The sequence below is a fragment of the Rattus rattus genome, chromosome 5 (assembly GCF_011064425.1).
Source record: "Rattus rattus isolate New Zealand chromosome 5, Rrattus_CSIRO_v1, whole genome shotgun sequence".
In the NCBI taxonomy this organism is placed as follows: Eukaryota; Metazoa; Chordata; class Mammalia; order Rodentia; family Muridae; genus Rattus; species Rattus rattus.
Genome location: NC_046158.1, coordinates 158,073,404 through 158,095,265, shown reverse-complemented (window position 1 = coordinate 158,095,265; position 21,862 = coordinate 158,073,404). Strand labels below are relative to the sequence as shown.

Below are 21,862 nucleotides of genomic sequence, written 5' to 3'. Positions count from 1 at the left end.
GGGGGATTAGAGAGAGGGAAGCAGCTTGATTTCGTTAATTGGCATTAACAATGTGGAGACACACGTTTTAATTGCAGATGGGGCTATTCCCTTGGCAGGAGCTATAAGGAACTGAGGTAATGGGTTGAGCACTAGCATTCACTCCTTTTTTGCTTTCTGGTGGTAGATGCAGTGTGACTGGCCGCACCTTGGCTTCCCTGCCATGATGGATGAACTAAAATAAACCTTTACCCCATAAGTTGCTTTTGTTAGCATTTTGCCACAGCAAAAGGAAAAGAAGCAAAGACAGGGTAATCCTGTCATGAAGGAGGGGGAAGCCATGGTCAATGGGGAGGAGGAGGACCGTAGGGCCTGTGCTGACCTCCCAGGAAGCTTCCGGACTCTGTGCTGCAGACAGATATTTTTGGAAAATGGGGACAGAGACCTCTTCTAGTCTCCTCACCATGTGCTGGGGCACAGAGAGATGGGCAAAGACTGGGGAGTGCCTGGGGTAGACACAATAACCCATTCAGAATGAACTCTTTCTGGATGGGCTTGACTGCTCTGACCATGACCTATTGAAAGGCAGGAATGTGTCAGGATGAGATGGGGGTTCTGACAGGCCAGCTGTGAGCATGGATCCCCACTCTTGCCCATAAAGAGCCTTCTGTTTTCTTCCCTCAGTGTGTTAGGGGATTTTAGAACTTCCGTCTCAGAAACAGTACAGTAACAATCCCCTCCCTAACCTCAGCTGCACCTCCCAGCTGGTCTCTGAGGCCCCAGCCCACCCCAGTCATGCATGGGTAGCCTGTCATGCTGAGACCTGAGCTGGGGAAATACTATTTGTGGGCCTTACAGAATCACTCTAAGTTGTTCATACAGCAAAGCCTTCCTCCTAATTGAAACCTCAACCTACAGGCCCAACCTTGGGGTTCCTCCGTCTGAACAAAGGAAGCTGAGGGACTTGGCCATGGGGCAGTCACCTCCCTGGATAAGGAGAATTGTTGGGAAGCGAGGTCTGTTGGGCTTCAGGCAACCATGAGTTGGAACCACAGGCAGTGCTGTGGATAGCAGTGGTAGGAGAAGTTTTTAACTTGGATGAGGCTAGACCTTGGTGTAATCCCAGAAACAGATTCAAATCAGTCAGGTGTCATGAGGAACATACATGTTGCTCCTGGGAGCTAGATGTAGCCATGAGTGTGAAGGCTCTGGGGACACAGAAACATTCGTTCCAGGGACCCACCTGAGCCAGCAGTTCCACAAGAAGGAGTCTGCAACACAGACCCTCTGCAAGTCCTGTGCATATCCCTTGGGGGTCATAGAAAATACTAGGGGAGACTTTCCCAGGGGGAGCCTGGAATGGCCAAATAGGAAGGGACCAGATGGAAATGCTTGTCCTAATACATGTACGGAGAAGAGAGATGCACCACCTGTCTAAGACAGTGTAGGAAGGCTTTTTCTTCTTGGGAGGGAGGAAGCAGGAGTGTTGATCTCCACTAAGCCATGCATGCAGTGTCTGAAACCACACTGAAAAGTTGACAGAATAACCAAGCAAACATAGATACTGGATCAGATGTGGAGTACGCCAGTAATCTTGAAATAACTCAGACAGAAAGGCCTCCCTAAGCAAGGCTGAAAGACCACAAGATCAAAGGTCAAGGCAAAAGCTGAGAGTGGGGACTCTCCTCTGTTTTACCAGCTTGCCTGTTGCTGCAACAGCTCTGCTAAGTTGGCATTTACTCTACAGCAGCAATGCCTGTTCTGGCAAGTCAAAGGCTTGCAGCAGAGTTCCTCTGCAGGCAGTGGGGGCGTTGCCTCCTTACCTTGTCCCTGCCCCAGTGCCAAGGTGGTGCCCAAGAACATCCCGAGGCAGAAGCGGAGGTAGGAGCCTTGGAGGCTCATACTGAGCAGCCTGTGGGGAGAGGTCAAGGCCCTTCAGCACTTAAGGAACCGTCTGCCCTCGCCCTGACCAGAAAGCTAGTTCTCCGTCCACTCCTATGGACCAGCAGGGTGTCCCTACAGACATGTGTGATGCCCAGAGGCCTGTGGCTTGTCATTATGGAGATGTCGATGAAGACTGAGGATCGAAGACCAGCACTGAAGCCATGCTGAGGCATCCCGCTGAACAATGGACCTTAAGCTGCACAACCTCCTTGTGAACTCCACGTTCCCTCTGCAGGGAGCCAATTCTCCCTGAAAGGGTCCAGTCCAACACATCTGCCCATGCCCCTTCTGGTGTTCACAGCCACAACCCATAGTCACAGCGGGAATCACCAGAGTAACAAGACCTTGAGGACCCAGCAGCCCCACATGGTGTCTGGGATTGGTTTAGATAGATTCCTACCATCAAGGTCATCACATTGAGTGACTTGCCCTCAAGCATGTGAGACCAATTTCTGGTTAGAGCAGAAGCAGGCGCAGTAGGTATGAAAAGTACTGGGGAACCCTTGAGACCTCTCAGAAGTTGGGAGATAACACTTGAAAGAGAGGTCAATGGGGTAGAGAGTCCACCACCTAGGGGTGGCATTTTGGAGAAGGGGACACAAGCATGACCCAGCCTGAAATTTGTGAGCCTGAGGAGAATCCTGAGGATCCCAGATTCCCACCCCACTGAACAAAGCACCTGCATTTCCTATATACTCAAGGTTACCCTCTGCAGGGAAGCCAGCTCTGTGGGCAGAGCCCAGACCAGTAGGAAGGCTGCAGGGTGATACACCCAAGAATAGCAGTTAACCTGTGAGTTGTGACCCCTTTGTGTGTGTGTGTGTGTGTGTGTGTGGGGGGCATCTAATGATCCTTTCACAGGAATTACCAACGATTATTGGAAGACAGATACTTACATTATGACTCATAATAGTATCAAAATTATAGTTGTGATGTAGTAACAAAAATAACTTCATGATTGAGGGTCACCATGACATGAGGAGCTTTTTAAAGGGCCACAGCATTAGGAAAAATGAGTGTATATATGCATCTGTCCAGGAAATTTAAGGATCAATGCTATGGACCACTGCCTATCTGCCTACCAAGTGCACAGAAATGGCCCGGGCTTCCGGACTCATTCTGAAGCCAGACCCCTCCCTACTTCATGGCCAGGGTGGTCACAGCTGACGAACATAACCCTCACAGGACCCAGAGAAGATGCTCAGGTCTCCAGGCTGCAATTGGTACCATGTTGTGGGGCCTTAGCACATTTCCTAATCTTCCCGTTGATTCCCTAGTAAGCCCCATCATGCACCCGGCCCAAGGACCATAATTGAGTCACTGACCTCCTGCTCCAAGGATAGTGTTCCTCACTCTTCAATGCCTCTTGGTCTCACTGTGACAAGGCTGGAGCTTAGAAAAGGCTCCCTATCCTGATGTCACCACTAGGCCCGCCCTTAAGTCTTTCCCCCTCCAATCTGCTGCTGCTCGGAACTTGTTTGCAAGAATGAGATGGTGGTCCCAGCACAAAGGACCCATTTCACACTGTACTGGGAATCCTACCAGGGGTAGAGGGAGACTGTAGGTCTGTCCCGCAGAGGAGGTCCCAGAGGCTTCTTGAGAATAAAGGCCAGTGTGTGCAGTTCTGGGTACTGGGCATAGAGAGCCTCTGACCAGACTATTTGGGGGAAGGACCATTAGACAACCAGTCACTAGGGGTTGGAGATGGGGTCTGTGACATCTATTCCCTTTCTTCCTGTTTGCCCTTGAACTAGGAGCAGGCCCATGGCCACACTACTCACACCTTCTGAGGCCATTCCAGCCAGTACAGGTTGGGAAAGCTCTACTCTCAATGAAGCTCTCCTGATCCATCTTGAAACCCCCATGGTTTCACTCTGTAACTTGGTGAGGTGGCCCAGTAGGCCGGGCCAGGGATAAAAGGCCCTTTTCTCTTGCCTTCAGGAACGACTCATGACCTAGCCACTCCAGAGTTCCCATGGGTCCAGTGCAGCCTCAGTCTGATTTTCAACTACATGGGCTTCAACCCATGATATGGGACCTAGGGTCTAAGTATCTACAGACCCTCCCATAGTCAGATAAAGATTGTGGGCTGTAGCTCACAGGAACCTTGAAATAGCTACGTGCATTCACACACAGCTCAGCATTCCTCTCTGCACTATGATCCTTGGGTGGATTCCCCTCTATTTTCTACCTCATGCTGCCTAGAAATCCCGTTAGCCCTTTTACCAGCCTGGCAGTCCTGCTTCTCTTGTACCTAGCAATGGCATGTGTACACCCATCTCCATGCTCTGAGATCCATACCATAACCCCTGCAAACTAAACCAGGTCGGAGTGCCCCGGAACCTGCTCACCTTCCTCCTGGACCAGTCTGACAGTAGGGGATGCTAACACAGGAGTAACAATACAAGTGAGCAGGTGTGATGACACAGAATAGACACTCTGACCATTGCCTTAATGGTTTCAAAGGAACAGGACTGACCCAAAGTTCCCCCTGGTCTGGCTGTTTGGGGCAGGAAAGTCTGGAGCGAAGCGTGAATAGAGAGACTGATATCCTTGGTGGCCCCGCATCCCTTGATGCTAAAACCAGCTCCCAACAGCTGGCCAAAGTCCCAGATTGATCTCAGCCAAACAAGCACTAACTCCACCACCCATGACACTTGGTGGGAGACAGAGCTTGCCTAATCCATGCAGGCTGGAGTGGCTCAGGAAGGTAGGCAGTGCAGGTTACCCCAGGTGAGAGTAGTGCTGACATGGGCCTGCTCCCAGTAAACCCTGCCATTGCTAGGTACAGGGGAAACAGGACCATGGGCTCCCAGGGCACTTCCAGGCAGCATTAAGTGTCAGCAGAACTCTTTGACCCTTTAGTGCCACCCACAGACAAACCCTTCTGCAGGCCATACTTTCCCACTGGACATCTCTGGGCCAAAGCCACCACTTGTCCCAAGGATATGGAATCTCTAGGGACAAGCCCGCCACCCAGGCCACCAACATGGTCCAGGAAAGGTTGTCCACCCAAGCCACAAGCTAAGAGCCAGTCCAAGATAGTATTACCTTCTCCTTTCCCACCTCCCTAGTAACCTGACCAAGCATTGGCAGCCAGGACTGCTCAGCAGGCCCAGGCTGTCTGACTTAAGTCTAACCAGGCCTCCCTGAATGAAGCCTAAGCAGTACCTGCCGTGTTTGTTTACATATACCCAAGGGAAGGGCCCTCCAGGGTTTGTGTTTATAGAATATAGTCTGACAAGTTCCCTATATGCAGGCTCCAAGAAGCAGCCAAAGGTTCTATATAGTACCGGGCCCTGGGCTCTCATCACCCCGTCCTGTGAGGGACTGGAGCAGTGGTGTCGAGGGCTCTGGGTTATGTTAAAACAAAGCACTCCCTGTATTCACTCAACACAGCACCAGAATCAACTTTATGTAGCTTGGGTGATTTCCTACTCCCAAATGATGTGAGGCAGGCAGCTTCCCACACCAGACCCAACCGATTCCATTCCCCTCATATCACCCTATGTCCACCAAATCAAGGACTCCTCCATTCTGGGGATGTGCCACTTTCAGTGAGGGTTCTACCTCCATGCTCAGACTTCCTGACTTTTGACCTTTTGTGTGCTCAACAACCCCATGGCCTCACCCCAAGTCTCTGACCTCTGATCTCATCTACCTGTGGCTGCTCTATCAGGCACAAGACCCGGCTATCTCCCTTGCTTCCCTAGCTCCGAGATGTCCTGATACCTAACTACCAAGTAGTTTCATGTCCACTTGAGGACAAACCAACCCAGGAGGGCTCCCCAAACCTAAGGTCTATCAGTTCTGCAAAGAACCGTGAACCCCCATGGTGGGGCAAGCACTGGAACCTTAGGGCCCAGACAGCTCAACACCAGAAAGTAGGAGCAAACATGACAGACACACAAACCACAGAACTTCAGGTCATGCACTGCTGGTCAAACTGAGGGTCAGACAGGAGTGGGTTTAAGGAGACAGAGACCCCAGCTGGTCTCTCCAGCCACAGCACACAGCAGTCATGGAATCCTGGGAGGGAATGCTGTCACACCAAACACTGATAGCACATGGGTCTCAACTGCAGTGTTCTACAAAGTCCACAGGGTGGGAAGTGGGGTCATCTGGAAGGACAGCTGCATGCTGAGGGGGACATGACTGAGTGTGCTCTGAGCAGCCTGAGCAGGCTGGGAGAAGGCCTGGGCTGTCACAGACACAATACATGGCAAATGCTAACAGGTGCCCATTAAAATGCCTGACCCTGGCAGTGGCAGGTGGCCCCTCAGTCCACCCTCCATGCTCAGGCTCCCTTGGACCGCGTGGGGACAGCGGATACACTGAAAATGGTCCCAGCCCCCTTACTCTCCTTTCCTCATTACTGAGCTGTCCAGGGCTGGCCAAGTTCAAATTGGGTGTCCGAGAAAGACCAGAGCCCAGTCTGCTTTGTGTGGCCATTGTGGAGAGTTTGTCCCATTTAACTGAGGGCTGGACAGGCTGATGCAGGAAAGGCAGAGGGTCACAAAGTGAGTTTCACAGCACAAGCCACAGGTTGTGGACTTAGGTGAGGGTGTCGGTGGCAGTGTGAGCTCCAGTATTGCTTTTGTCGTTTCATTTCCAGCTTTAAGGCTCCAGGCACTTTCTTCAAGAAGAAAGAACTAGCAGACCTTTCAAGTTTAAAAAGACATTTCAACGAAAGCAGATGTCTGGCTTAGCTGACATTGCACAGGGCTGCAGTCCCAGACTATGCTAGGGCTGCAGAGACAGTGCCTGGGTCCCAAGAACCCAGAATCCAGGAAGGCTGCTCAGAGGACCCAAGAGGCAGGTGGATGACATGTCCCCTGAGGTCTAAGAGAAAGCCACCCCACACCAGGCAGGCAGCACCAACTCAAGTCCTGCCTGAGCCACTGTCTTCACACTGAGGTCAAATGAAGGAGGAACAAGAAGGGTAAAGTGCAAACACAGCGGTCTCCCAGCAGGGCTGGGTTAGGGTGCAGCAAGGCTCCTACCAGTTCTGGTTGTCCCAGCCCTCGTCGGCGGCTGTAGATGGAGCTGCCTTCTTGGTGGCCTTTGCCCTGCCCTCCCCACTGGCTCCCTCCCAGCTCTCCCAGCCATCGCTATTGCTGTTCTTGTTGTTGGATGCAGAACCTGAGCCCCAAATGTCCCAGCTGTCCGAGCTCCTCCTTCCCGTTGAGGCATCTGCGCAGGTCCAGCTGTCACTGCTTGGGGACTTGGCCTTGGGGGGCTCAGCACTCCCGAAGGTCTCCCAGAAGCTCTGGTCTATGGTGCTGTTCTGAGAGTTGTCTCCACTGCTGTTCTGGTAGCTGTGGCCCTCTAAGGGTCTATTACAGAGAGGGACAAAATCTCACGAGTTGTCACAGAAAGATACTTTGTGCTTCCTGTATCCCCAAGCTGCCCAATCTGCTCAGGTCCCAAGGGCTCTCTAGAACAAGACCCATTCATTGCTTTACAAGCCCAGCCTACATTTGACCAAGGTGTGGCCAAGGCCTGCAACAGCTCTATGCTTTCTTCCTGGCTAGGAGAGGCCCATGCCTTTCCAAGTGCTTCCTAGCCACCCCGTAGAGTCAGAGCACCCTACAGGTGAGGGACCTTTTCCTTTGAGAGCTGACTTGCCTTGGTAAGGCTCCAACCTGGTGTTGAGGACACAGAACTTTCGGAAGGGATTGTCTCTTGCTACCTCATTCCCATTCATCACTCAAACTGTAGGGTGTTGGGAAAAAAGATACAAGCTTTTGTCCATGATAGGGGTCCTGGGGTGGGGTGAGAGGGCAGTCACTGTGCCTCTAGTAAAGAACCATGTGCAGCACTGGGCATAATGAGGGGCCAGGCCACCTCAGGGAGCCCAAGGGACCCAGGGCCTGGGGTAAGGACATGGACTACCTGTCTGGAGTGTCTTCAGCTTTCCCAGAAAAGAAGGTCGTGACATCACGCCATCCCTTACTGCCAACTCCCTGGACCTGGAAGGAGACAGGAAACCAAGTCCACATACTACATCGCACCTCTGGATCTAACACAACAAAAATGGATGCTGCCCTGCTAAGACAAAACTTGGAGGAGTGTCACATATAGATACACACACTTATGCACAGTAACACAGCAGCAGTGGTGAAGTTACAGTTAGCTCTTGGCTGCTTAGTTTGCTGTGAGCATCTCTCTGCCTTCTCTGCAGAAGTAGTTTCTGTAATGGCTGGGACAATGCCACATACATAGTGAAAGGCAAGGCCTTCCCATGTCACAACACTTGGGACCTGTTCAGAGCTGTGAGCCACTGTAGGCCTTGTCTTTACTACAATGCAATGGAAGACTTCAGGAGACATCTTCTATTGCCATCGTGTTGTGAAGTCTGATGAACCCACCCCCATCACACTAGACCTTGAGCAATAGCTGACAATGGCACTTACCAAGGGACAGGCCAATGGCAGCAAAACCAAGAAGAAACACAGGTTAGTGGCTGGTAAATCCCCAACAACCAAGCTGTTTCCATATTCCTCAAGCCCTCAGAAAGCAGAGGGCAGAGGGCAGAGGCCACTGCCTCAACTGGCCCAAGACCCTGTGGGGTCCGTGCCTGGAATATGGAGACTGGCTTTGGCTGTGCAGTCAGCAGGGTAACCCTACCTTGGATGCCAACTGAGAGACCCCACTGGACACATCATCAAAAATCCTTCCCTCTTTCACCTGTGCGATTTAAAGGGCATCGTTAGGAAGACTAAAAGTCCAGCGTGCACCAGGACCTGTCACATTAAACTCCCCAAGTTCTACCAAGAGCCCATCTGGCTTCACCTCCATAAAACCACATTAAACCAAAAGACCCTGTGCCCTCTGTAGAGGCCAATGCTGCCCAGACTCCTGCTGCAAGGAAGGTTGGGACTACTGACTCCTCACAAGACTGATACCCTTTGTAGATAATCAGCACCACTGCCTGTGGTCTGGTCACTGAAGTAAAACAGAAGGAAGAGAAGTACCCTTGGGATGTCCTTGGAATTGACTAGGAAGACTAAGAAAAAGAAGCCCAAGGCCACCTGGACTGGAGAAAATTAGAGGCACGATTTTGCTGATCCCCAACATACCCATTTCCCAGGTAAGTAAAGAGTCTCTCTCAGTGGAACACACAAGCACCTTGATTTTGGTGCCACCCATACCTTCTCCTGTGCAGGCTTGAGAACATTCTCATTCAGGCTGTGGCCCAACTCCGAAGCCTGTGGGAAGAGATGCTGTGTGAGCTCTGCACACAGCATTAGTGCTGGTCAGGAGGCACAGTAAGCACGGGACAGCACAAGCTTTGCCAACAGGAAGGGAGGCAGTGGGATGTGGATCCATGTGGGAAGCAGTGTCACGGAAGGGACACCAGAATGGAGGAGTCAAGATATGGAAGGGGCTCCTTCATGATGCTGACACAGCTCTGGCTGACACAGCTCTGGCTTGTCCACAGGTCAGGAGGATGGACACAGATCTAACCGCAGGCAGCTCTTCACCAACTCCTGAAGTAGGCACCGAATCTTACATGGGAGAAAAGCGTGTACAGGAGGCTAGGTGGAGGGATGGAGAAAAGGTTGGGGAAGAGAAATAGCAGAACCAGGCCTCTCCTGGTTCCACTATGCTAAGGGCTGAGAAGCTCTGAGCAAACCTAGGAATGTGACTTGCCTGGACCGTCACCTCAAGGCGAGGCCAAATAAAAGGTTTGAAGGGAGAGAATTCATTAACACAGGAAGGCTCTTTTCCAGCAGGGTGTAATTCTAGCTGCTATTTGGTTTGGGATACGTAAGCCATGATATGAAAACTGAATTAAGTAGTCTTTCTCTCCAGAGCTCACTGGGCCCAGATGACCTGGCCCAGCAAACACCTGGGCTGTGGATCTGGGAAGATGAGCTTCCAGCACCAACAGGCCAAGAAGGTGAGAGTGCAGCACACAGGTGACCCAGGCAGAAAGGGAGATACAGCCAGGAGCAACGCACATGCTCAACAGACACAGGGCAGCATGCACCAGAACAAACAGTTTTACCGGCTCTGACTGCTGCTTGTAACCCCAAAACTTGACCCAGTAGGCACGAAGGCAGTTACAGAGAAAGAGCAGGTGTGGGAGTCGCATTAGCAATGCCCAGAATCGGCAGAGAACACACCCTTCACCTTTAGCCTTTTCTTTTTCTTTTTTAAATAAAAAGGGTCTCCTTGAACAATCCTCAGCCACCTGGTCACTGGGATTACAAGTGTTACCACACCCGGCCTGGACTACGTTCATTACCTGCGGCAGACCCACGCCAGTTTGCTCTGAGTCCCGGCATCACTATTTCCCTACTCCAAACTCATCACAGTCCAGACTCCATGATATGCCTGAGGAGCCTGACCCAAACCTAGAAGCTTTGAGGCAAATCCAGGAAGATGGCTCCAAGGTGGGTCATTGGGGTGTGGGGCTGGAAGAGGCCCTAAGAGGCAGAAATGTACATGAACAGGGCGCTGCAGGCCACAAGGGCCTAAAATCCTGCCCACCTCACCATGGAGACCAGAGCTCTAAGCATGGCAACTATTATACTCAGCTTGGAGGAAAATAAACTGCCAAGCTCGAGACTGAAAGCACCAGCCACACAAGCCAAGTCGCCAAGTGGAGATGTGGTGACGCCTGTCCAGGTGAAGAGCCCAAGGCCGCCATGGCTAGACAATCCCTCCCATGAGGCAGCTATGGTACTGTGGCTTCATGTCTATCAGCAGTTATGGTAGAAGGGCTGAGGAAGCCCTGAAGTGAGCACAAATGAGGAAGAAAAGGACCCTTTTCAGGACTACGACCTTAGACCCCGAGGGCGCAGTCAAGGGCGCTTCCAGACGCTGCATGTAAGACTCAGGTTGCTGGGGTTTGCTTTCTGCTTTTCCCTTCTTTCTTTTTGTTTTTTGTTTGTTTGTTTGTTTGTTTGTTTTTTTAGGCAGGGTTTCTCTGTGTAGCCCTGGCTGTCCTGGAACTAGCTCTGTAGACAAATCTAGCCTTGAACTCAGAGATCTGCCTGCTTCTGCCTCCCGGGTGCTGGGATTAAAAGTGTACACCACCACCACCTGGCAAGACTAAGAGAGTAAAAGCTTCTCCTCTTTACCTTTTGACTTGCTTGAGATCCAAACTTTGTAGCCTACAAGGAAAACAAAGCAACACTTTGAAGTCGAATGTCTTGACCCCTGACATAGGCTTTATCTATATGGGGCCCAGGTGGCATTACTTCCAGAACTCCTGGCAAGCACCCAGGCAGTCAGCACCAACCTGACAGCAGGTCTAAGGGACCAGGTTGCTGGGGGTAGGTCTGGCTTAACAGATATTGTAACAAGCCCACAGACTGGTAGGGGTAGGACATGTTTGAACCCAGCAGCCACTCTTGCCCCTACTGGTCCAACGTGTGGGAATCATAGTATCTAGCTTATGAAAAGGTAGGCCTGTCTACAGACGCCCAAGTGGGAAAACATCTAGATCTCCCCTTTCTAGAGTTGGGGAAAAACAGCCAGTAACTGCTGCACAGCAAATGGGAGGGGTAGGTACAAGGCTTCCAGCTTATCTGGATGGCTACAGGCACTGTTGGTCTGAGTCCTCTGGACCAGTGGACCAACGTACCTCTACCCGTTCCTCTTCGTACCATGGTCACACAGCCCACCCCCAGACCCCAAGTCTACACACCTGGCTTCTTCTATCAGTGCTTGCCAGGGCATTCAGTGCCAGTGCCAGTGCCAGTGCCAGTGCCAGTGCCAGAGCCAGACATTCTCCCCATACAGCATGGCCTATCCCAACTAGGATCCTCAAGTTCTCTCATTTTAAGTAAAGGTGAGTGAGAGGAGCTCAACTACGTCGAGACTACTCTGAAGACCCAAAGGCAGAAACCCAGGCCTGGGTACTCAGCCATTCGCCCACATGAACTCAAGTCAACCTCTGCAGGCAGTTTGTCCCTGACACAAAAAGAAACGCCTTCTGCTATAGTAAGGGTTCCTGGGCCATCCTGCAGTGGACAAGGCCCATGTTTGTCTGCCTGGAGGACCCCAGGACCCTTCTCCCAGAGCCTCAGGCCCATAGTGGACAGCATGCATCCCACAGTTACTTACACCCTCCTTTGCTGCAGACGCAAACTTGCTCGCCCCAGTGGTAAAACTGCTCCAGCCCTGAGAAAACAGCAGGAAATGATGAAGCTTTTCTAGACCCTGTGAAGGCCACAGTCTCCATACTTTAGCACAGGAGGGCACCTCCAGTTACCGCCACCATGCTTGTCACCCGCGAAAAGCAACCAAGTGCTACAGTATCCACAGTCCCTTGCCAGCTGCAGCACACAGCACAGTCCTTCCCAAGAGGAGGAACTCAAACACCAACCACAGCACAGGATGGCTACCAGGCCTAAAAGGAGTTAGCTAATCTCATGCCCACATCTTTGCTTCCTCCTTCCTGCTCCCAGAGGAGCAGACCATGGTGGGTAGAGGTTACAGGGTTTCCTCTAGGTTCAGCTGCCTCCTCACCAATTTCTTCCCACGTACATACATCCCATTTAAGCCAAAGCTGGCCTCCTCCCCAGCCCTCAAGATAGTTCAGAGGAACCACTACACTTCAGGAGACATCTATATTCAGGGGTCTTCCTTAAAAAAGGTTATCAGCAGAAGACAGGGAATACAGATACCAACTGATGAGGCAGGGCTTTAAATAAAACTCTACAGGGCCAGGTGTGGAGCAGGCCTTTAATCCTAGCACTTGGGAGGCAGACTGATCTCTGAGTTTGAGGACAGTCTGGTCTATAAAATGAGTTGTCGAAAAAAACAAAAACAAAAAACCAAAAAAACCTGTATAACAGCAACAGGCTTTATAATAAAGTTCTGCTTTTCTGCCCTAAAGACAACTCATGTGGGACCCACAGGAGAGCGACTGTGGCTGCCACGCTCTCACCACAGGGACATTCCTCCAGGACAAAGAAGACAGGTTTAAGCAAATCTTTGGTTTTTCAGACAGGTTCTCACTAGGTAACCCAGGCTGCCTTCAGGCTCACTGCAATCTCCCGACTTGCTTCAGCTTCCCCAGAGCCAGGGCCAGAGCCAGGGCTGCAGGTATGCACTACAATATTCAGTCTCAGTTTTAAAACAGTTTTGACCCAGGCATGGCGGCTCATGCTTGTAATCCCAATACGCAGGAAGATGAAGCAAGAGAATCACACTGCAAATCTGAGACCAGCCTGGTCTACACATGCATTCACAGAGCTACAAACAAGACTGTCTCCAAAAAAAAAAAAAAAAAAGGAAAAAAAGAAAGAAAAAGGTAAAAAAATTCACTCACTACGGAATAAACATTCATGATACAAGGGTGGTGTCAGTCCTGCATCCGTGCCTGTCAGTCTACACTGCAGTACACACGGGCAGCAGCACAGCAGACGCTTGCATTCCTCCTGTTTCACAGCACCTATTCCTCTTATGCACCCCACCCACTTGTACTTATTTTGAAGATCTGGTATCGTCAGTATAAAAAGCCTTTCCTCGTTTTTATTAGGTTTGTTTTTGTTTCTAGAGACAGAGTTTCTCTGTGCAGCTCCAGCTATCCCAGGACTGGCTCTGCAGACCAGGTTAGGTCTGAACTTCAGAGCTGCCCCTGCTCTGCCTCCCGAGTGCTGGGACTAATGGTGCACTCCACAATCTTTTTCTCTTTTCCCTTTCAGCATTCAGCACACTTAACAGCAGCCTCTGCCAGTCCTCCACGGTGTTTGCACTTATGATTATGACAAAATACAACACTGCAACGAACAAAAGGCGCCTGAACATTAGTCTCCCTGGAAAAGCAAGCCTAGGACGTCATACCCTGAACTTCAGAGCTGGAGCTCCAGGTTGCCGTGAAAGCAGACAGATCCCCCAAACCCCGAGCAGACGCACCACACCCAAGGAGAAAGCCAAAAACCTTGGGCAGCCTCTGCTCAGGGCCTCGCTTTCTGAGTCAGTCTACCCAACACAGGCCAGGAGGCTGGGTCAGCCTTCTGCTGGACTCAGGATAAACCTGGAGATAAGAGGAAGACAGGCTCCATAGAAAACCTTTAGTTCTTCTTTGAGGAAATCTACCTTGGTAAATCTGATGTGTGTTTTAATGGCCAGAGTAAGTAAGTGACTGAATACCTTTGGGATATGAATAAAAGGCCATTTTTTAAAAAGAAGGTAGACAAGAAGAGGCCTTTAATCAGATCAAAAGGCATGTGCCCCCGGACTACCCACACTGCCCACATCTAGGCATTGCACAACCCCCTTGGCTATGTCTGTGGCAGCAGGCATTCTGCAGGTCCTAGGCCTTCTTACCGAGTACAGAGATGACATGGCGCTGTTGAGGAAGTCATCTTCTCTCTTCTGAGGTGGCACTGTGTTCCCAAACCCCACATAGCGATTCTCCTGAGCACTGAAGATAAACACAGACATCAGCCAGAGACAGAGCCACAGCACGAACCTTGCCACTCTTCAACAGTAAGACCTTGGTCACTAGGAGATGCCCCTCCCTCTCACATTGTCCAGAATATCCCTGCATTCTGGACAACGAGCACAGGAGCATACAGATACTTTCTACCACAGGACCTGAGGTTCCACAGAAGACCTGTTACCCCTGGTAAGTGGGGTTACTGAAAACATCACTTACAGGACAGGTAGATTCCAGGAAGAAAATACATCATCTTTAATACTAAATTTTTCTCCACCTTCAAAACCTCCACTCAAGCCTAGGCAATCTTGGGGCTTGTCACAAGTGGACCCCAGATTACACATGCTGTGAATACATACAGAAGGAGTGGGCCCAGCTTACCCTAAAGGAAAACCCCAACCCAATGGAGAAAAGCCCCGCAAGGTGGCCTGTCAAAGACGCTCCCAACTGCTTCTGCTATCCCTGGCTTGAGAGGCCTTACCCCTGATAGGAACCCAGGTCATCATTCAGCCAATCCTCAAAGGCCTTGTCCCCAGAGGTAGTTACATTCTGTGACTGGCCAGCAGGTCTGAAGTAGAAGGTTAAAGGTCAGTAAGGGTTCAACACACCAAACGAAACCACAGTCTGTGAAAAGTCATATCATATTTGGGTCAAACAGGCACCAGCCTTGCCCCATAAGAAGCTGAGGCACAGGGTTGGGGATTTAGCTCAGTGGAAGAGCGCTTGCCTAGCAAGCGGAAGGCCCTGGGTTTGGTCCCCAGCTCCAAGAAAAAAAAAAAAAAAAAAGAAGCTGAGGCACAGCTAACGTCCAGGCCTCTCTGTATCAATCTAACAGCCGACAGTGGATTCTGGTCCTGCCAGCAACGGCAGTCAGGATTCAGAACTGGGAAATACACTTGTGCTATGTCATCAGTGGTGCTATGACCTGGTTATGTTCCACAGGACCTGGAGGTGGAAGATGCGCTGTCATCTCCTGTGCCTCACCCACGTACGCCACCCTCCAAAGGGGACAGTCTGCACAAGGGAACTTGGTGTGTACAACAGAAACCTGTGCCATCTCGGGGCCTATACCATGGTGTGACCAACAGCCCACAGAAGAATGATCACATGAGGCAAAAGCACAACCCACATCCCCACAGGCACTGTCTGCAGGGTTGTGTGACCTGCAAGAGAGGAAGAAGCCCTTCCGCAGAACAGGGCAAAATGGTACTACTTCTTACTGGGGTAAATTTTCACTACGAGTTTACACTGTTTCAGAAACGTAAAAATCTCCCTTTCTCTCTGACTTCTGGGAACAGCTCACGACTGGAGCTGTTCCCACAGTGGAGGAAATGAGGTTTCTATGGGGTTCCTAAACTACCACTAACGTGAGGGTGAAGCTGAGGTCTGACCAGCAGGCCAGAGGAGCTACCGGTGGGCAGTGAACTGCAGCGTCTTGGGCTGAGGTGGGGTCCAGTTCTGTGCAGGCGATGACTCCAGAGACCATTCTTTACCTTCTGCCAAAGTAGCCACCTAACAAGACGAGACAGGACGTGAGGAGACACACCATTCGCGCAATCCTCTAAGCCAATACCACCAAGCCATGAACCAGGGCTGCCATGATGATGAGAGTAAGTGTCAGTGAGCACAAGGACTCATTTATCTGACCCCCAATCTAAGGACAGGCAGATCCTCAGAGGGTCTGCAGCTGAGCCATGCTAAGGCCCCATGGTCACTGTTCCTCTCCTTGGATTGTAGGCCATTTGCATTCCCTCTGGGCGGGAAAAGCCTGCCTGCTGCAAGGTTAGTAGGGGCCACTTGTTTTGGCCTGTCTTGGACAGTGTGTGGCCTCCATAGATATTGAAAGTGGGAAGAGAAACCTGCCTCCCAAAGCCACTGAAGTTATATCTGGCCACCAGCAAGGTGTGCTAAAGCCAGCCAGGCCGGCCCTACCTTATCCCTGAAGAGCGCTGCGGCTCTGCTGCTATACTTGTCCTGCAGTGACCAGCTAGGCTCATAGTCGTCCTGTGCCTCCAGGAACTCTCGGAACTTAGCATTCCCACCAGCTTTCATCTTCTCCAGTTCAATGTCCTTCCACTTGTCCATTGTCACAGAGCGCACAAAGCTAGAAACCAGATGTCTGGTCTGATTACCAAGCACAAGGGGACCCAACTAGCCTCCCAACCCAAGACCACATCCGGAGCTAGATACATGTGCCTCCTGTATCGAGACAAAAGCCAGAAGCTTCATGGGGGCAAGATGGACGGCAGCTGGCAATCACGGCCAGTGTTAGTGGAGTGAGGACCACCTAACGGTGGAGAACATCCCCCTAACACCCTGTCAGACCGCAGTCTGGGCAGCAGGCCCCACAACATGGCAAGTAGGATAGATGCAGGATGTGTAGGGGCCAAGTGGCAGGACACTGACCTGAGATGCACCCCAAGCCCACGGTGTCTCCCAGAGCATTCCAGGCAGATCCAGATGCCATAGGTCACGCTGACCCACTGAGGATTGAACGCACCACACTCAAAGCAAACCTGCAAAGGGGGTAGGGAGCACACGCAACTCACCAGGCAGCTCACGACAGGGTTAGCACCCCAAAGACCCAATAGATGCCCCAAAAGGATGCAAAAGAGGAGCAGGTCACATGTGTACAGACTAACTAAAGGGCTGGCACCCATAAGCTTAATAAGGCTGCTCAGGTTGGTCAAAGGACGTGGATTTGGACAATACTGGAGGTGGCAATAGCTGATAGAAACTGGCATGAAGATAAAGAACTTCTGATGAGAAATATATTCAGAAAGGAGCCCCAGCATCCTCAGCACAACCTGAGCGGTGTGACAGAAATCCCCGAGCCACACTAGTGAGCACCAGGAACTACTTCCCCTATGCCATCACCAGTCTCTCCAAGGAGGGACACACAGCCACAGCTGCATGTGACACCAAGACACTCACCAGCCCAAAGGCTCATACTCACATTATTCTCGTCCTGTGCCCGGACTTCCTTAAGAACTTTTCTGGTTCTTGGGCTGGCCATGGTGCTGCAAGGAGGAAAACAAACCTCTACAGTGGGCTACTATGCAAGAAGGAGAATGAACTAGCAGTGCAATAACATTATGTAATGTTGACTTCCTAAGATCTGCCACAAAGCTGCTCTGGCCTGACGGGGTAGCCATGCACAGTACAGGAGCCATTTACCAAGGAGGCTCTTCTGGGTAAGGAGGGACACCATAGGGCACAACCATGTTATGTTCTCAGGAATGCCATGGAGTAAGAGTTCAGCCACTATGTGCCACCAGGCAGAATAAATGATAAAAAAGCTCTGTCATCTGGACTAAGACTCACAAGGAGCAGCCTTTAAAACCCATGAAGACTGGCGGCTCAATCTGTTTCCCCCAAAAGAGCAGTGCCCTGATGAAGAGGGCATTCTGCACTTACTACCTCCCTCCCAGCTCTCCAAGTTGGGGTAGGATGTGGGAAGCCCTCGGGCTGCTTGAGCAAGGGGCAAGGAGGTATCCCTGGCAATGGTGTTAAGACAGTCCGTAAACTGGTCTTCTACAAGGACATCAAACAGATAAAAGTGAGATAATGTGGACACGGGACATAATAATAAACGCAGACAACCTGCCCAGGGCTGTTGGCAAGGACGGCAGTAAGGCTCAGCTAAATTGAAAACCTCCTTCCTTCTTTGCATGTGTACCATCCACCCACATGTGTGCCCGTGTACACACGTGTGGAGGCCAGAGGAGGACGAAGGTCGTCTTCTATAGATTTACAGCCTGTTCCCTTGGGATACTGAGGCTGGGAACAAGCTCCCAGAATCTTCCTATCTCTATCTTCCAAAGGTGAGGTTACAGACCTGTTTAGCCATGCCTGGCTTTTATGTAGGCACTAAAGATTTGAACTCAGATCTTCCTGCATTCACCTACGGAACTGTCTCCCTAGACCCTGTTCATTTCTTCCTATCTGCCAGTTTCAGCAATGTTTGACTTTTAACTGGTGGTCCATTTAATTCAGGAGCAAAGTAATGGAGTGTGCCAACCACAAGGCTGGACATAAACGAATGCCGGTGGTATTGCACACACTGGCAATGGGTATGAGGGGACTGGGCACAGGACCTGGGCCTCTAGCCCACCTGAACTCATCCATCCCAGTAGATCCATGCTGCTTCCTCTAATTCACAGGGCAACACACATACAAACAACAGATTTGTACTCTGTATGACAGAAGCAGGTTTTCAGTGTTACCACCTCCCGACTTAACTTGCTGTTAGACTCAAAGTGACCATTCTCTGTTCATGAGGTAGGCGGATCATTAATATGAGGTTCACATAAAAGTCAAAACAAAACACCTGTCCTATATCCTGTATTTCATTTTACACTTAAGTCTGCAGAAATATGGCATTCAGTAAAGGATCTTGAATCTCAACCCACCAATCCTTCTACATCTTAAACTCTCTATGTTTTAGTGTGACTCCTCCCGTCTGATGCTAGGAAATATTTGTTTTCTGTAGCTGTTTGAAAGTAAATCCTAGTTCATTCCATCTCCCTTTTACTGCAGTGACCATGTGTTAATGGCACCCTACAACTGTGAGCACACAAATGCAGATTTCTGCATGTAGGACTCCTGTACTGGCATGACTCATTCAGGCAGACGTTAGCACCCCATCTACTCATGAACACCCCCAGACAGCTCAGAGCATTTGGGGAGACAAGGCTAGAGCTGAGTTCAAAGCTCTCTGCGTTCTTCTCTAGCTGAACACTGTCACCACTGCATGTTTTTTTTTTCCCAATCCCAGTGTCCAAAGCACCATGGTGGCCACCCTCAGAGCCTTACGACTACAAAATGGAGGCAACAAAGGTGAAAAGGCGGCATCTAAGTCTACTCTGAGAGAAATCAAGCAGAGGGACAGTCTCAGCTACAGGACTAAATGTGCAAAGGAGGTCATCTGGCTTGAGACAGCCATCTCTCCACATAGCTTTGGCTGTCCTGGAACTCACTATGCAGATCAGGCTGGCTCTGAACTCACAGAGGTCTGTCTGCCTCTGCCTCCCAAGTGCTGGGATTAAAGGTGGTGCCACCATGCCTGACTTGGTTTGAATTTAAGAAACTCGTCCTGTGTGGCAAACTTTGGGTACTGGAGAGAAATCAGTTATCTTAAATGTTGCTTAATAACATGAAAATAAGTATCTCCTCAATTTCATCAGCCTAAATATGGCTCAAAAAAGGCCTCAAGAAGTCTTTTTAAAAAAAAAAAAAATTCTTTTTTGGGTGAGCACACAAGTACATACCTAGAAGGTGGGACCTAGGTATCTCCTTCTACCAAGTGAGTTCCAGGATCAAACTCAGGTAGTCAGGCTTTGTGGCAAGCACCCTTACCTAGCAATCCATCTCACCCATCCTTAAGAATTCTTGATAGCTGAAATAAAAAAATGGCAAAATACTCTTCCTCCAAGCAGACATACCTAGTAAATAACTATACTAAGCTACATGTCACGCTATAAAAATTTGGTTCTTAAAACTAGGACATGATGAACATATGAGTCAAAGGGGACATCTAGGGACATGGCTTGGCCCTAAGGCTACAGTATGGGTGACAGAGAACACAAAGAACCCATGTCTAAGTTACGCTTCCTCACTCTGAAGAACAGATCATCACCTTGTCCAGGACCATAGTGAGGGCCCCAACGGTGTAAATATAACACAGCGGAAAAGTGAAGTCTGAAACAGAGTATATTACTTCTGACTTGTGGGTGCCTTACGAGGGCAAACACAGCATATTCTTCTGTTTGCAGGTATAAGTGGAGAAAAGTTTAGAAGCTTGGTCCTGTGGGGTCTGTTGTTGGGTTGTTTTGTTTTTCCTCCTTCAGAAGACTCACTTCAAAGGCCAAGAAGCGAAAGATCAAACAAGCTGAGGTGAAAAAGCCTGGCTTACCGGCACCTCTGGACAGAATCTTCTTTCGAAGTGAAGGGCAGAGGCCCTTTCCCGGCCAAATGGGCTCTGCAGAACCAGTCTGCGTCTGAGAGTGCTCGGGACCTGAGCGCTGAGAGGCCACGTAGATCCGCGCAACCGCTAGGCTGAAGGGCGGCAAGGCTCACAGGCCGGGGGGGGGGGGGGGGGATCTGGACCGCCGCACACTGGGATCCTGGAGTTTGGGGTCCAAGGTACAGGAACGTCACGGGTCGAAGGACTGGAGAACCCAGGGCCAGGAAGCTGGGGAATGGGAGGCAGGGGACGCGGGAGGAACCGGGGAGTCAGTCAGGGCTGAAGACCGGGGGCGTCGGACAGTCGCGGTATTGGGGGACCTGGGGCCTAAGGCCGCAGAATCGAGGATTACAGGGGCAGGAACCGGGTAATCTGAGAACCAGAAGGTCCTGGAACTGAGGGTCCGCGGGTGCCCGGTGTCCTGACAGCGAACTCACCTGCTGCCCCGAGAGGGTCGGGTCCGGCCCAGGTGCCAAGCTGGACTAGGCAGTCAGATCCCCCCACCAGCCGCCAGCAGCTTCCGGCTACGTCGCTCTTTGCAAGGGCTCATGGGAGGCCTCCGAGGCCGTACTTCCGCCTCTGTGAGCGAGCCCGAGGCGCGGCTTCTTTTCCGGTTTGTCTGGGCCTTTGGCTACGCGCCAGTTTTGCAGGGTTACCTCTGCGTGGGTGATGCAGCAGGGCAGTGCAGATGGATCCCGGCACCCGCAGATCTGATACTGCATCCGGGCTGCGTTGGCTCCAGCCGGGATTCTAGGGAATCCATGGTCCGGACCAAGCCCAGACCGGAGCAAGGGTCTTTTTGTGGCTTCTCTCAACTCCGACCCGTGGTTTAAAATAGACTTGGGCCAGCAGTTCTGGGCAAATCAATGGAGTTCGTTGCCGGCGGTTTTTAGTTTTATATTCACTTTGGACCTCTCTGTACCACTAATTCCTTCCTCGTTGACTTTTTGACTATTTTGTTCCTTTGTTTGTTTGTTCGTTTGTTTCTCGAGATCCAGTTTCTCTATGTAACCCTGGCTGTCGTGCTCCAGGCTGGCCTCGAAGTCTGGATCCTCCTGCTTCTGCCTCCTGAATGGGTCGAAAGACGTGCGCCCGGCTCGTTTGACTTTCAAATTGGCCAAAAGTCAACGTTTTATTGAGGTCAAATCAAACCTACCAGCATTAAACATACTGTGAAGCATTTTGTCAAATTCATAGTTAGGAACAGCGTCACCTCAGGGACAATGGGTCCCTTTCTCCATCCACTGTTCCTGCCACAGGTTTAGAGCTTTGCATGAATAGAGAAACAAACAAACAAACAAAAAATGTAGCCTTAAATCACTTATACACAGCCTGTTTTGATGTGTAAGGTAGACATTCACACTGTAGCCTAATTTAGCCTGGAACTCGCTTCAGCCTCCTGGGTTCTGGAATTATAGACACCACACCTAGCTTCATAGCATGGTATTTCTGTTTTAGTAAGAAAGGCACTGGATGTTCCAGAACTCCTATCTGCCCTCTGCAGGCTAATGTAGTGACCAAATACTGGAAGCTCAGGGTAAATGCCTTAATCTCAGCACTGGGAAGGCAAA

General features: G+C 50.7%; 2 protein-coding genes across 2 annotated transcripts in view; both read right to left on the bottom strand.

Moving 5' to 3' along the window:
- Col20a1 (collagen type XX alpha 1 chain) overlaps positions 1-4,349 on the bottom strand; it is a 33,637-nt gene extending 29,288 nt beyond the window's left edge. The window contains exon 1 of the mRNA XM_032904959.1: positions 1,803-4,349. Coding sequence (XP_032760850.1) covers positions 1,803-1,881 — 79 coding nt within the window. The 5' untranslated portion in view covers positions 1,882-4,349. The remainder of the gene's footprint in view (positions 1-1,802) is intronic.
- Positions 4,350-5,308: 959 nt separating this feature from the next.
- Positions 5,309-20,839, bottom strand: Arfgap1 (ADP ribosylation factor GTPase activating protein 1). Its single transcript, XM_032904955.1, has 15 exons — positions 20,729-20,839; positions 20,241-20,451; positions 17,283-17,346; positions 16,733-16,842; positions 16,259-16,430; positions 15,738-15,838; positions 14,808-14,894; positions 14,215-14,311; positions 12,004-12,060; positions 11,016-11,048; positions 9,938-9,967; positions 9,078-9,134; positions 8,554-8,613; positions 7,819-7,895; positions 5,309-7,259 (listed from the first exon to the last, which is right to left on the bottom strand). The coding sequence occupies exons 3-15, from the start codon at positions 17,340-17,342 to the stop codon at positions 6,923-6,925; spliced, it is 1,278 nt and encodes a 425-aa protein (XP_032760846.1). The 5' UTR covers positions 17,343-17,346; positions 20,241-20,451; positions 20,729-20,839; the 3' UTR covers positions 5,309-6,922.
- Between the last annotated feature and the right edge of the window lie 1,023 nt (positions 20,840-21,862).

Bases quoted from the DNA above. Each gene is read 5' to 3' on its own strand.
- Arfgap1 (XM_032904955.1), bottom strand. From the start codon at position 17,342: ATGGCCAGCCCAAGAACCAGAAAAGTTCTTAAGGAAGTCCGGGCACAG. The intron at 16,431-16,732 runs GTCAGTGTCCTG...TCTGGTTTCTAG, and splicing joins GGGCTTGGGGTGCATCTCAG to CTTTGTGCGCTCTGTGACAA. The intron at 11,049-12,003 runs GTAAGTAACTGT...TTTTCCTTGTAG, and splicing joins CGTCTGCAGCAAAGGAGGGT to GCTACAAAGTTTGGATCTCA.